Below are 14,136 nucleotides of genomic sequence, written 5' to 3'. Positions count from 1 at the left end.
CTTTGTTATACATAGACGGACAGGATAGGCCTTCTCCTGATCTCTCCTTTGGTAATCGGACTAACACACCCTAACAATCTCAAATTTCGACGGTTTCTACAGTGTGATAAACAATCTTTTACAGATCACGAGTCATGTAGGAGGACCACTATCCGTGTTCTGGGTGCATGTTCGTGCTTATGCATGAGAACACTCACCTCGTATGCCCGGGGACTGGTCAGACAGCTCGCCAGCGGCCCACAGTAGCTGGGCAGGGTGGAAGTGAGAGGTGGGCCGCTGTGTGTGAGAATTGGTTTAAGATAACTAAGAAATTATTAAGGAAAATAACCCAAACAGGTAAAAAAATTACCAACAGTCAGTAGAGGCCGGTTAAATAATTATCTTTTTTTTTACAACCTTTATAAGTGCTGATGTCAATACAGTCATAATTAGCTTCATACGTACTTGTATATGCCCCATGATGAGTTTTCTTTTTGATACAAGGAGTTCTGTTACAGCAGAAAATCTTTTTTAAACATGTTTCAGTTATTGAATTATGAGCTAAATATTTAGAGGACGTCCACCAACAGGATATATTGGAGTTTAAATTTGTACAGGAATCTTTGAGCTGCTGAGAAGAATATTTATTTGTGATGCTTGGCAGCAGAGTAGCAAAGGGAACTAGCGCTCTTGTTTGTAATTAGTCAGGCTGTTCTGGACTCTGGGAGAAGCGAGCAAAGATTTTAAGTATTCAAAGCTTCCTGTGTCAAACTTTAAATCAGCAGTCGTATAATCAAGAACTAAAATGGTGCTGCGAAATGAGACAAATCGTGCTCTCTTTGAACTGCACATGGCGTGTGTTGCCAGGGAGAAAGCTTCAACTGTAAAACACAGCTGCTACTAAAACGCAGCAACACAATCAACCACCTGGGGTGACAATCGGTCAGCAGAGACGGGGAGGGTGAAGGAAATGGGAGGATGAGCTGCTAAACACATTAACTTAAGTTTGCTGTTGCAGCCAGACTGAAAAGCAAAAAGCAAATCTTTTCTAGATTCATGTTTGTTAATCTGTTTCCAAAGCCAGGATTATCCCCAGAAATAAATAAATAAATAAATATGACATAAACATAGAAAACAGGGCGCCACACAATCATCCTGACTGGATATGCGACGTGAAGTTACCACAGAGAACTCCAACTGGTCAACCAATATTTACCGTGTGGTTAAACACAAATGATGCACATATGTTTTTGAAGCAGGACACAAAGAGGATACTTGTGATCAAAGGTGTACCACAGTCTGAAGAGCCAAGCACTCTCCTGCTTGGTTTTACTCTGACCCTCAGCTTGGCTGCCATCCTAGAGAAACAAAGGAAAATACATTTTCTTATTACAGATTAACTTCAACAACATACAGTGTTAATTCTCTCCATGATAATTTGATTCCTCAGACTCAGGAGTGATTGGTTAATTATAAATACAGAGCACAGACTTACACAGATTTCTCTGGAAGTGAGGAAGACATTTCTGAATATACAGCACTTTACTTGAGTTGTTTATTTTTAACTTTGTCCTCAACTATTTTTCCACTCTTGCACATGTCCAACACTGTAATAAAGTGTTCTATTAAAATGTAATCCAGTTGAACTGTAACCTTGCAGCCATGTGTGCCTGTTAAAATGACTGAACATGTATGTATTAAGCTTATTGGGCCATATTCTGTGCCTTTTTAATGTATTACTGATAATTCTGCAACTCTATAAAAGTTTACCTAAAATACATCCAACACATGATGATGTTTTCAGTGTTGCTTGGAGCTAAGCAAAAGTGCAAAATTAAGGTTTTGAAAACGAGAGATCCTCCCACCTACAGATAAGATCATAAGTTCAAAGCCTTGTGTCAGCATGAACTTAAACAGCACAATGTGGGTTATGACCTAATGTGGAGAAGAGTGAGCATTACAAATTAAATATAACTGACAAATAAGTTTAAGCATCTTGCATACCAAAGTTAATGTACAATCCCCATTCTTTAAAAAATTACTCTCAATAGAACATAAACAATATATCAGAGACAATTTACTTTTTCATGGAAAATAATAATAAATGAATAACTGGATGAGCATTTGATAACCAATAATTTACCTGGCAAGAGGTCAGTAAAAAGACTGGGTATAAAAATGAGCATTTTAGAGACGCAGAGTCTCATTTAGATGTAAAGTTGGGCAGAAGTTCACCCGCATAAGACAAGCTGTGTCTAACTATTGTGGAACAATTTCAGAAAAATGTTCATCAATGAACAATTGTGAAGACTTTGAAGATCCCACCCTGTATAGTGTAAAAAATCATCAAGAGATTCAAAGATTAATGAGGAATCTGTTTGCACGTGCAACTACGCCACAGGTCAAATTTGGATGCTTGTGATTTTCTGGGCCGTCAGACAACAATGAATTATAAACAGACATGACTTTCCTCTGGACATTACTGCATTGACTCAGGAACACTTCCAGAAATCTGTGAACACAGTTCATTCTGAAATCCACAAATGCAGGTTATCATGCAAAGAAGACATATGTGGACATGATCAAGAAATTCCACCATCTTCTGAGGGCCAAAACTAATTTAAAATAGTCTGAGGGGAAGTGGAAAACTGTTAAAACGTCTATCAACATAAAATAGCAGAAGCAGAACAGCATCTACAGTGAAAGCAATACTAAATGTGAGTGTGAGTGGGATCCTCACCCCCTGCAAGACTTGGAAGCTGTCTCCAGAGGGCTGCAGGTCTTGATCTGGATCCACACCAACCCTGTAATTCAAGAGGAAAGTGGAGATAAAATGTTGAACTTGTATAAATCCTACAAATCACATTTTCGTCTTCAATTTATACTGAGTTTGATTTCAATCAACACAATTTTGTCAAGCCTGTATCCTGTGTGGTTTTAATTCATTTTGTGGCATTTGTTCTTCTGTGATGAGACAGTTTAACATCATTTTGAGAAAAGCTACAAAAAAAAAAAAAAAAAAAAAAAAAAGCGAGAGAGAGAATTACAGTATTGCATACTTTAAGGTAAAAGCAGGCATGGGTTGTTTGGATTTGGAACTGGTGAGTCAAAACACTAATCCATAATGTTGCAAGCAAGCCAGAAAAATAACCCTAGACCTCAAGATCAATGCAGTTATTCATGCAGCAGATTCTGCTGTAACTGAGCTAGTTATGTGTGTCTCTGCTTGATATCACATGTATATTGTTTTAATGGGTCAAACAATAACAAAAAGATTTAATAACTAAAATCCCACATGCTAAAATTCCCATTGATCAAACCCAAAGCATTAATGCAATATAATGCAATAACCAATGCAATAAGGACTGTTACTCTACAAACAGGTAGAGCTCAAACAGTCGGGTTTTGGACATAGTAACTACTAAAAGTTGCATGGAGAACCTGTGTGGTAGATACTGCAAGCAGTTAGCATGTTTGTCCTGAAACAACTGAACTGGATTTCTTTAAAGGATTAAAGAATATAAAACTGCTATCCAGTATCACAAAAAATTACCTAGCTAAACTTTTGTTGTTTAACTAAAACACTTAACTATGTTATAAGTGTTTTTTTGTTTTTTGTTTGTTTGTTTTTTTTCCAGACTTGTGTACTTCCTTGCTGATCTTTAGTCTATGCTAAGCTAACTGGCAAATGATAATAGGTGTGTCCCAATTCAGGGTCTGCACAACTGGCTAATTGGCTAAGCTAAGCTAACTGGCTAATGATGTTAAAAACTACAGATACTGTGCAGATATTACAGTGATAGCTCAGCTCATCTAGTTTAGCTTTCTGATAGACAACTCATAAGAGTTGATACACAAAAACGTTTTAGCTTTCATAACTAATTTGCCCCTAATGCCTCTTACCAAGTGAAACGTAAAACTCTACAATGCATTGCCAGGTGGCAGCAAACTGTAGTAGGTCCGACCATACTGTCGTGAGGAATAAAAAAGATCACCGGCTTCAAGTTAAAGAAGGATCAGGCTGATGGAGGTCGTGACAGAGCTAATGGGCTGAACATGTTCAGGTTCAGTTAGGGTGACCAAACGTCCTCTTTGACATGATGGATATGTCTTCTTTTTGAGAGGTAAAAAAGGCCAGAATTTCAAAATCGTCCAGGATTTTGCTTAAAAAAAAGTTTTCTGTCGGTACTAATACTAATTGGAGCATGTAATGTGGATGTGTTTATGAGTTTGAATGCACTTGCTATACACTGAAAAACTAAATTGAATTAGGAGTGGGGTGGAGGTGAGTGAGACACTAAAGGTAGAAATACATTTTAAAAGTAAGACTTAACTATTTTTTGTTAATATGAGACAGATATGGGCAACATGAGCTTAACGACAACTGGCCCGCATATGGCGTGGACAGATTTGGGCCACATATACCAAATCATAATTGGGCCACATATGGCATGCCATTGTATAAACAGAGCCATCATCGCCAGACCTGGCCCACATCCAGTTGACATACCACTTGCCATGCCAGCAGTTGGCCAGAAGTGCCGGCGTGATGCCAGATCTGGCCCAAACCTGTCTGCTACCTGGTATCAGTCTTAAATGTGTTCATATTGGATTTGAGTTGCGTTATCCACTTAGACAACGAGCAACAGGAGAGAGGGAGAGAGGGTAGGGTGCCGCAGCATGAGAGGACAAACCTGGTAGCGACGTCACTTCAACTACTGGTCGGAATTACAGTAGTTGAATATCATCATAACTTTGTACTGCGAAGAAAGTGTGCGTGAATCTCCCTTCTCATATATGGGGTTTTTTTTTACCCATGGAGGGTGAGAAGGTTCAGCTCCCCACTTTCTTTGCAGTTTAGAGTTTAACACATTAATGACATGGACTGAAGACCAGGTTCATGTTTTAGACCGATGGCCTTGACGGCCTGGAGAAAAAGCCGCTCAGAGTTTTAGATCTGAGTGTGCAGGATCCAGTAAAGCTCGAAAATGCAGAAATAGAAATGTTAAGTCATGAACGAACTACAGAAAACAATTGCTGGTGATTCATGGGAAACTCAGTGCATGACGTACAAAGCAGGGAGCTGGAAACTCACATCAGTTCTGCATAAAGACCTAGGTTTATTTTTCCTGTCAAAATTAATCATTACCAAGGAGTGAAAGTTGACTGAATGACAGTGTATTTTTAGCCTTAAAAAAAGTTGTTTTATGTAGCCTAGATAATATAGATTCAGTAAAAAAAAAATGCCAAAAGATTAGTGTGAAGTAGGCCTCTTCATCATACTGCAGTAGCATTGAATGTGGACACATTTGTACTTATCTACATAAATAGACACACGGATAGGCTGCAGGTCCACACGGTGTCAGCCCCAGGGTTCTGAAAACCAGCTTCAACTATGTTGTATTTTTCAGCACATTTTCAACATCAGCCTGAGTTTGAAAAGATTTCATGTGCTGTGGAAAACATCCTGCCAGCACCTAAAAAATCCCAACCACCTAAACCAAATGACTACAGACCAGTTGCCCTAACATGTAACATTGTGAAAGTCCTTGACAGACTGTTATTGAGACTATTACCTTTCTGATCCATAATACTGTAGTTTGCTTATTATAATGCACTTGGTGTTGAAGACACCATCATCCAGCTACTTCAAAAAGCCCACTCTCACCTGGACCAATCAAGCAGCACTTTGAGGATCATGATATTTGAGTTCTCAAGTGCTTTTAATACAATTCATTTGCCCTGTTGTGTGAGATGCTCCATAAAATCCAGGTGGATACCTCCACCACCTGGATTTATGACTACCTAACAAAAAGACCACAGTTTGTGAGACTGAAAGGTTGTTTGTATAAGATGTTGGTCAGCAGCACTGGAGCACCACAAGGGACTGTACTCTCACCATTTCTCTTCACACTGTACACCTGAGACTTCCGATACAACTCTGAGTCCTGTCATCTTCTGATTACTCTGCAGTTCTGGGGAGTATCAGTGATGTACAAGAAGCTGAGTTCAGAGAACTGGTCAGTTAGTTTGTGAGATGGTGCAGAAACAATAAGCTCATCTTGATCACAAACAAAACATAAGAGATGATTGTTGACTTCAGGAGGAACAGGAGTAAACAAAACAATCTTTACATCCTGCGAGAAGAGGTGGAGGTGGTGGAGGAATACAATTACTCTGGAGTTCAGCTGGACAACAGGCTGGACTGGAAATGCATCACAGAGGCATCTAGAAGAAACGACAGAGCAGACTCTACTTCTTATGTAGCGTCCTCATTCAATGTTTACACCAAGATGTTTCATATCTTTTATAAGTCTGTTGTGAAAGTGCAATTAGCTTTGCAGTTGATGGCCCAGAAAAGAATCCTGCACAAGCTGCTTAAAATAATGGACGATTATTCACATGCTCGTCACAACACAATGAAGAAACAACAGAGTGCGTTCAGTGTGAGGCTTCATCAAGTCCAGTATAAGACAGAAATGTACCGGAGATGATTCCTGCCAGCAGCCATCGTCCTCCGGAGCAAAGCACTTAATTCTTCCAATTAAATATTATTGTTTTATATTAAAAAAAAACAAAAAAAAAAAAAAAAACACCCTATTACAACATTGTAATTTCCCTCTGGGATTAAAAAAAGTATTTTTTATTTTATTTTATTTTCATTTCAAAAGTATTAAAACAGAACATAAGCTGATTTTTCATAACCACTTTTGATTCACATAAACTGACTCTAATCCTTGTGGATGGAGGCCAAGGCTGAGACATGCAAAATGTTCCGGATAAATCTTAAATTACATCTGACACTATACAGTGGAGGGTCTAACTAGCGTGCATGGTTATCGTCAAACTGTTTCATAACTGTCAAGTACAGGAAATACCCTTTCTGGGTCTGTGAATAACTTTTTGTTTTCCACCTTCAAAAAGAAGGAGGCAACCAGTATCTAAGTGCCTTTTTCGATTTTCTACTATCTCAACTAAACAACACATACACATGAAGAGAATCAGGACGTGGAAGTTCTATGGAGGCAGTATCAGTAAAGAATGGACTTAACACAACCACTGGGGCCCCAAATAGAGAAGCTCAGTCCAGGACATGTTACCCAGAACAAGAAAGAAACATGTTTGTACACTCTCTGATGTAAAAGATCGTTCCACTGACTCATTTCACCCACAAACCTAATCCTAGTCCTTAAAACACACCTTAAAACAGCCACTCCTTTCCTTTAATCTATCAAATATTTCTTTTTTGCAATTTGCATGTCATGGTTTTGTCCTCCAGCAAATCCTTAAGTTTTTTAAAAAAACAGAATATGGAGGTCTTGATCCAGTTTTTGATCTATTTCTGATTATCGCCTTCCTCCTTAGCATGTACTGAACACAAACAGCACGACCCACTTTTTGCATTGCAGGGGGAAAAAAAGACTGCTGCCCAGTTGAATGAAAAACAAAAATGTAAAAGAAAAATTATGATAAAAAGTAAAAAAAAAAAAAAACACTGACTAAAGTTGTCACATCATGCCGAGAACAAGCTTGGCTGTTGCTGCATCAAGCTGAGTTAATTTCGAAGAAGCAGCAGCTCCAACAAAGCCCAGCTTTAATCGAGTTATTTCTATGCTCAGGTGGTTTCAAACCAGCTTTTCTGGTTTTATTTTTTGGCTTTGGAGTTTCACGTTTCCATGGTCCCTGAAGATACCAAGTGCTCCTATTCACTAAAACAAAAAATTATAGAAATCATACTTAGAAAACAACAAAAATAAAAATAAAATACTTAAAGTATTGAGTGGTATGTATATAATGAAACTTTGTTTTAAATACTAAATGGAATTCCAAGTATCACAGTGCTTAACAAATATCTTGAGCAGATTTCATTTCACCATGTCCATATTTGCATGCATAGATAAATGCAGATTCATATTATTTCGAGGATCAAAATTACATCTTGGTAAGCAGCACTTAAATGGAGGACTTGATGTCCAGAGAATGGGAGTTTAAGCAGATAAAAAAAACCCACACAGCATTTTTAAAAACAGTAATTGGCAACAGTCTAGGCCAAATATAATCCTCTGTTTTGAGGACATGCACTAATGCTCAAACTTGGCTTGGCATTTTGGGGCTTAGCAGATGTTCATACACACGAAAAATACAGTTGGATGACATAACTTTAGATATTCAGTGCAATTCAATTAAATGCTGTTCAGCTGCTTTCATATCTTATTCTTCAACGTAGATATATTTGCTGCAGCGGATTACAGTTTGGTTGTCATGTAGTTTTTAATTCGCCACTGTTTTTTTTACTTCTCTCAGTAGTTGAACTTCAGTCTTTAATTCATCACTATCACTTCAGCTGCTGTCTGTACTTCAGCTGTTTCCAACTCTTATCAACGTTGGAACTGAAATTTTATTTATTCTGTCCTTTGGCTGTCCCTTTAGCTTTTTATTTGAAGTTTTTCATTTTCTTTCAACATGTACATGTTTCAACTTTACTTTCAAAGTAAAGTTTCAAAAACTGGAGTTCACAAATTGGATCACATTTTAAGTGTTTTTGTTTTAAATTTGTGTCTGGCTTTAACTTTTTAAATTTTTATACCAATCTCATCTTCTGTCACAATTATACTTCTTACAGTATCTTCATTAACTGCCATTAACATTCATACTTTAATTATACATTACCTGCCACTTCAACTTCTATATTTAATTTTGTTTCAAGGTAAAGATTTTAAGACACCAACAACAAGTTTCTTAAACTGATTCAATAAGGACAGTTATTTATCCATAACAGGTCTAAAAAATAAATATAAAATTATTATTATTATTATTATTAACTGTACTCAGTAATTATTGTTTTGTGGTAGTATTCATCATTATGATAATTTTGCAGAGGATGTTGTCAATATAAACCCAAACCTCAGTCTTTTCCCATCTGACCAAACGCCGTTAGGGAACACAGGCAAACAATAAGTGAAACTGAAAGTAAACAGCTGTGAATGACTGTAAATGGCAGGAAGTCTAAAGATGATCCAACTAGCATTGTTTATTTTTACGTACAAAAAGAAAATTTTGCTAGCAGCAGCATCAGGGTAGGAAAATAACAGCTACTAGTGTTGTTCTCTTAGATGCAGTGAAGCCTGGAATTGCTTCATAAAAGGTCCCTATTCTGCATAATTCAGTTATAGAGACACATCTTACAATGTCAATCCATTGCTGTGTTGAACGTCGGGCGACTGCATCTAATGTGCAGAAGTCATTTTAAGGAACATGTCTGAAACTCAGGCAGGAAAAGAACTAAAATCCAAACATTAGAACAATACCTTCTGATGTGGGCAAACGCTTCAATTCAATTCAAATCCTTTATTGTCCCCAGAGGGAAATTGATTTTTTGTAGCCAGAACACAGACAAAACATAGACATCACAATAATCAATCAAAAACAAAATCAGAACCAATGGCATATGTCAAAAAAGAGATTCACACTAACGAACAAAAATGTAGAATCTCCATTTTGACAAGAGCACTTACTAAAGGAAGCTCATTTTGTTGACTCACAAAATTAAAATACCAAAATTACAACACTAAAAAGTCACTAAAAACACTGAAAGCAAGCAAGATTTGTGCTCTTTTCTACAAATAATAACACATTTTTGTCTAAAACTTGGGTGAGTGCAACTGGAATATTTTAGCTTAGGTTTTTTTAAAAAAATATTATTAAAAATGCTTAAAACTATGAACCACTATTAAGATCATAACATGTAAATTTATTTATTTAATGAATAATTATATTTATTAAATTAATAAATAAATGTCCAACTAAGTAAAATAAAATAAAATAAAATGGAATAAGACCAAGCAAAGTGAAGTAAAGTTAATTAAAGCAGAGTAAAAATTTAAATTAAGCTATGTAAAATCAAATAATGTAAAATGAAGTTATCCATCCATCCATCCACCCACCCATCCTCTACTGTTTATCCAGGGTTTATCCAGACTTCCCTCCCCCCGGCCACATTCGCCAGCTCTTCCAGGGGGATCCCAATGCATTCCCAGGCTAGCCGAGAGATATAGTCCCTCCAGTGTGTTCTGGGTCTTCCCCGAGGCCTCCTCCTGGTGGGACGTGCCAGGAACACCTCACCTGGGAGGTGTCCAGGAGGCATCCTGACCAGATGCCCGAGCCACCTCAGCTGGCTCTTCTCGATGTGGAGGAGCAGCTACTCTCCAGGATCACTGAGCTTCTCACCCTATCTCTAAGAGAGAGCCTGGCCACCCTTCGGAGAAAACTCATTTCGGCTGCTTGTATTCGCCATCTTGTTCTATCGGTCACTACCCACAGCTCATGACCATAGGTGAGGGTAGGAATGTAGATCGACCAGTAAATCAAGAGCTTTGCCTTTTGGCTCAGCTCCTTCTCCACGACAGATGATGCAGAGTCTGCATCACTGCAGACACTGCAACGATCCGCCTGTCCATCTCCTGTTCCATCCTTTCCTCACTCATGAACAAGACTCCAAGGACCTCATTCCTGACCTGGAGAAAACACTCCACCCATTTCTTGCTGAGGACCATGGTCTTAGATTTGGAAGTACTGATTCTCATCCTAGCCGATTTACACTAAGTTGCAAATCACTCCAGCAAGAGCTGAAGATCACGGCCTGATAAAGCCAAAAGAACGACGTGATCTGCAAAGAGCAGAGACCCAGTCCTGAGGCCACCAAACCAGATTCCCTCAACACCTCGTGGCACCTAGAAATTCTGTCCATAAAAGTTATGAACAGAATTGGTGACAAAGGGCAGACTTGGCTGAGTCCAACCCTCACTGGAAACAAATCTGATTTACTGCTGGCAATGTGACATCAAGCTCAGGCACCGATTGAACAGGGACCAGACAGCTCATCCAGCGCTCCATACTCCCGGAACACCCCCCACCGAATTCCCCAGGGGACACAGTCGAACGCCTTCTCCAAGTCCACAAAGTACATGTAGACTGATTGAGCAAACTCCCATGTTCCCTCTAAGACTCTGAAGAGGGTGCAGAGCTGGTCCACTGTTCCACAACCGGGATGAAAACCACACTGCTCCTCCTCAATCCGAAGTTCAACTATCCAATGAACCCTCCTCTCCAGGACCCCTGAATAGACATTACCAGGGAGGCTGGGGAGTGACCACCTGTAGTTGGAGCACACCCTCTGATCCCCCTTTTTGAACAAGGGGAACCACCACCACAGTCTGCCAGTCCGAGGGAACTGTCCCCGATGTCCACACGATTCTGCAGAGGCGTGTCAACCAAGACAGCCATACAGCATCCAGAGCTTTAAGGAACCCTGGGCATACCTCATCCACCCCCATGGCCCTGCAACCACCTCAGCAACCTCAGCCCCAGAGATAGGAGAGCCCACGCCAGGGTTCCCCGACTCGTCAGAAGACTTGTCAATGGGTTTGAGGAGGCCCCACACCCCCACTTTACAGTGTTGATGGAGCAATGCGTCTCCCTCCTGAGCTACCAGATAGTGGACCAGAATCTTCTCTAAGCCATCCAAAAGTCATTCTCCATGGCCTCTGTTCTTGGAGTCCCACAGGCTAAGAAGGCCCGATAGGGCTCCTTCTTCAGCTTGATGGCATCCCTCACTGGTGGTGTTTACCAACGAGTTCGGGGATTTCCTTCATGACAAGCACCTTACAGCCTTAAAGTGAAGTTAAGTAAAACTAAATAAAAATAAACTTTTAAAATAAAAAAGAAAAGAAAAAGAAAAATAAAAAAAAATAAAGTAAATTAGAACAGATTATACAATTAACAAATGAAAGAAAAATAAAATTCAGTTAAAACAGAATACAATTAAACTAAAACAAAACTAAACAACTATTTTTCCTCAAAATGTTTAACAGATAACAAAAGAAGAAATTTCTTCATAGTAGCCCTTTCCTGACCGTGCGTGAGTACAGAGGGATCTCTTTCTTTCTGGATGGCTACACCGCCAAGTTGTGAGATAAGTAGCATGCATCCCCGATTACAGACATCCTTTTAAAACCCAGCACCAGCAGCATTTAATCACACACAAGACGTTTTCTATCCCAGTCATCACCAAAGTGCCAGTTACTACTTAATCATCCTATATATATATATATATATATATATATATATTTACTTTGAAATAAAAGACCAGCTAGACTGCAATTGTAGATACTTACACAGTATGACTGCAAGTTGTGTGAGTATGTGCACATACACTGGGGAGAACAGCTGATGTTTGCCAGTCATGTTACCATGGCAATGAATTCACAAGGAGATTTTGGCAGTGCACTAAACCCTCAAACACAATAGTTCCTGCTCAGTCTGAGGAGGCATTACTCATATTAAGCAGACCTTGTTCACTCAGGTCACTGCTGTTGTGAACGAAATAATCCGCTTTATCATGACAAGTGGTGCATCATGAACAGATTACATGAGGAGATGCCATGTTCCACAAATATCAAACCACTATTGCATCAGCAGTACAACTGGTAATGTATCACTTGTGAACGGTTCATGTGGTGTCTGCCCAGTGATTGGATTCAGTGTCACTTCTGGCTCAAGTTCAAACATTCAGTGAGAGAGGGTAAATCCTAGAGTACATCCTGCAGAGATCCCCACAGTTCTACATGAACAAAGATGGGAGATGGTAAACAAGCAGCAGTAGATAACTCTGGCACCATCTCCTGGCAGCCCATAAGAAGTTAATAATGATTTAATACATGAGAAGTTCCAGGAGAGTCCTGCAATGAACTGGTGACCTGTCCAGGGTGTACCCTGCCTCTCACCTGCCAAGATCCTGGGTTAGGCTCCAGCTTCCCTGCAACCCTTAATAGACAAAGCAGTATAGATAATGGATGGATGGATGTGTGTTCCAGGAGAAAAGACCTACTCCTTATAGCAGGGTTGCTATAAATGGAAAAAAATTATGATATTTCTTTGACTTATAGCTTAAATATATGTGTCTCACTTCCCCTTGTTCTTGATATGCTATTTTTGATTGAAACTGGAAGCTGACCACAAAATATCTAAGAGAAAACAATCACATAAAGCCAGTTTTTCTAGTTGGTAACTTAGGGAAAGACTTCCAGTTGTCAGTTAACTCTTATCTAAAATGCTATCCAGATATGTCATCCAAATATTGGTTGATAAACCAAAAGAAACAATGCCCACTAAAAAAGAGCCATGGATTTCTATTACAAAGCTAATGCTAAGCTAACTGGTTGATGCTTCACTGCATCACTGCAGACTAAAATCAGTCATCAACATGTCAGCTTCTGTTAATATATTTTTAATTAGAGACAACAAACCTGTAAGTACATTTGGTTATTTAATAAATGCTACAAATCGCCAGCTAGCTTTCACTTTTCTTTATTTAGCTGCTAATATTTGGCCTTTGTGAGGCAAGAAACGATAAGTATCTCAGAGTATTTGACCAAGTCAGTCTCCAGTCATTGCAGATTAGTTGACATTTTACCTCTATTATGTGGTTAGAGCAAAAACAAAACTAACACTGATAAAAATCTGATTTTATATGAGAGAACCTGTTATCAAGCTAGATACTGGTTGCAACTGACTAGATGTGCAGTTTCTGCAATGTGGACCTGAAATTCAATCTAAGAAAGATTCTTTGTTTTAGTGTCCATTTGGGAAACAATTGCATAACTTTTAATGAAAATGCCACAACATACAGTACTCAATTATATCCCAAAAAATTTTATTCCATTAGGCCTTAAAAATATTCTAACATCTTATAGCCATTTTTGGCTAGGTGAGCAGTTAAGTTGATGTATTTTGTAGATTTTAGGTTATTCACACTGTATATAAATTCATATATTTATGTCAGTTAATTTTTAATCTAAAGTACAACCCAAAGATGTTATTCACAGGTTGATAAATCAAAGTAAATGCCTACCGAAAGATATGCTGATTGCTGCCATACAGCTAATGCTAAGCTAACAGTCGAGTTCATTTAGCCTCACAGTAAAATGAAATTTTATCTTTAAAATGTCAGCTTATGTTAATGTATTTTTTATTAAAAGAAAACTAATCTATGAGTAAAATTTGTTATTCAACAAAGGCTACATCATTACCACCGACTAGCTCTCATTTTCTAGCTGTAATTGCAGATGTCAAAAGTCTCTGTGAGGCAGGAAGTGGTAA

General features: G+C 38.6%; 1 protein-coding gene across 1 annotated transcript in view; it reads right to left on the bottom strand.

Moving 5' to 3' along the window:
• slc9a7 (solute carrier family 9 member 7) overlaps positions 1 to 14,136 on the bottom strand; it is a 34,647-nt gene that overhangs the window by 8,677 nt on the left and 11,834 nt on the right. Inside the window, exons 13-15 of the mRNA XM_042005665.1 lie at positions 2,720 to 2,783; positions 1,255 to 1,337; positions 198 to 303 (exon numbers count right to left, since the gene is read on the bottom strand). Coding sequence (XP_041861599.1) covers positions 198 to 303; positions 1,255 to 1,337; positions 2,720 to 2,783 — 253 coding nt within the window. The remainder of the gene's footprint in view (positions 1 to 197; positions 304 to 1,254; positions 1,338 to 2,719; positions 2,784 to 14,136) is intronic.

This window comes from Melanotaenia boesemani, chromosome 14 (assembly GCF_017639745.1).
Source record: "Melanotaenia boesemani isolate fMelBoe1 chromosome 14, fMelBoe1.pri, whole genome shotgun sequence".
Lineage (NCBI taxonomy): Eukaryota > Metazoa > Chordata > Actinopteri > Atheriniformes > Melanotaeniidae > Melanotaenia > Melanotaenia boesemani.
Note: the sequence above shows the minus strand (reverse complement) of the source record. Positions and strands in the feature narration are given on the sequence as shown.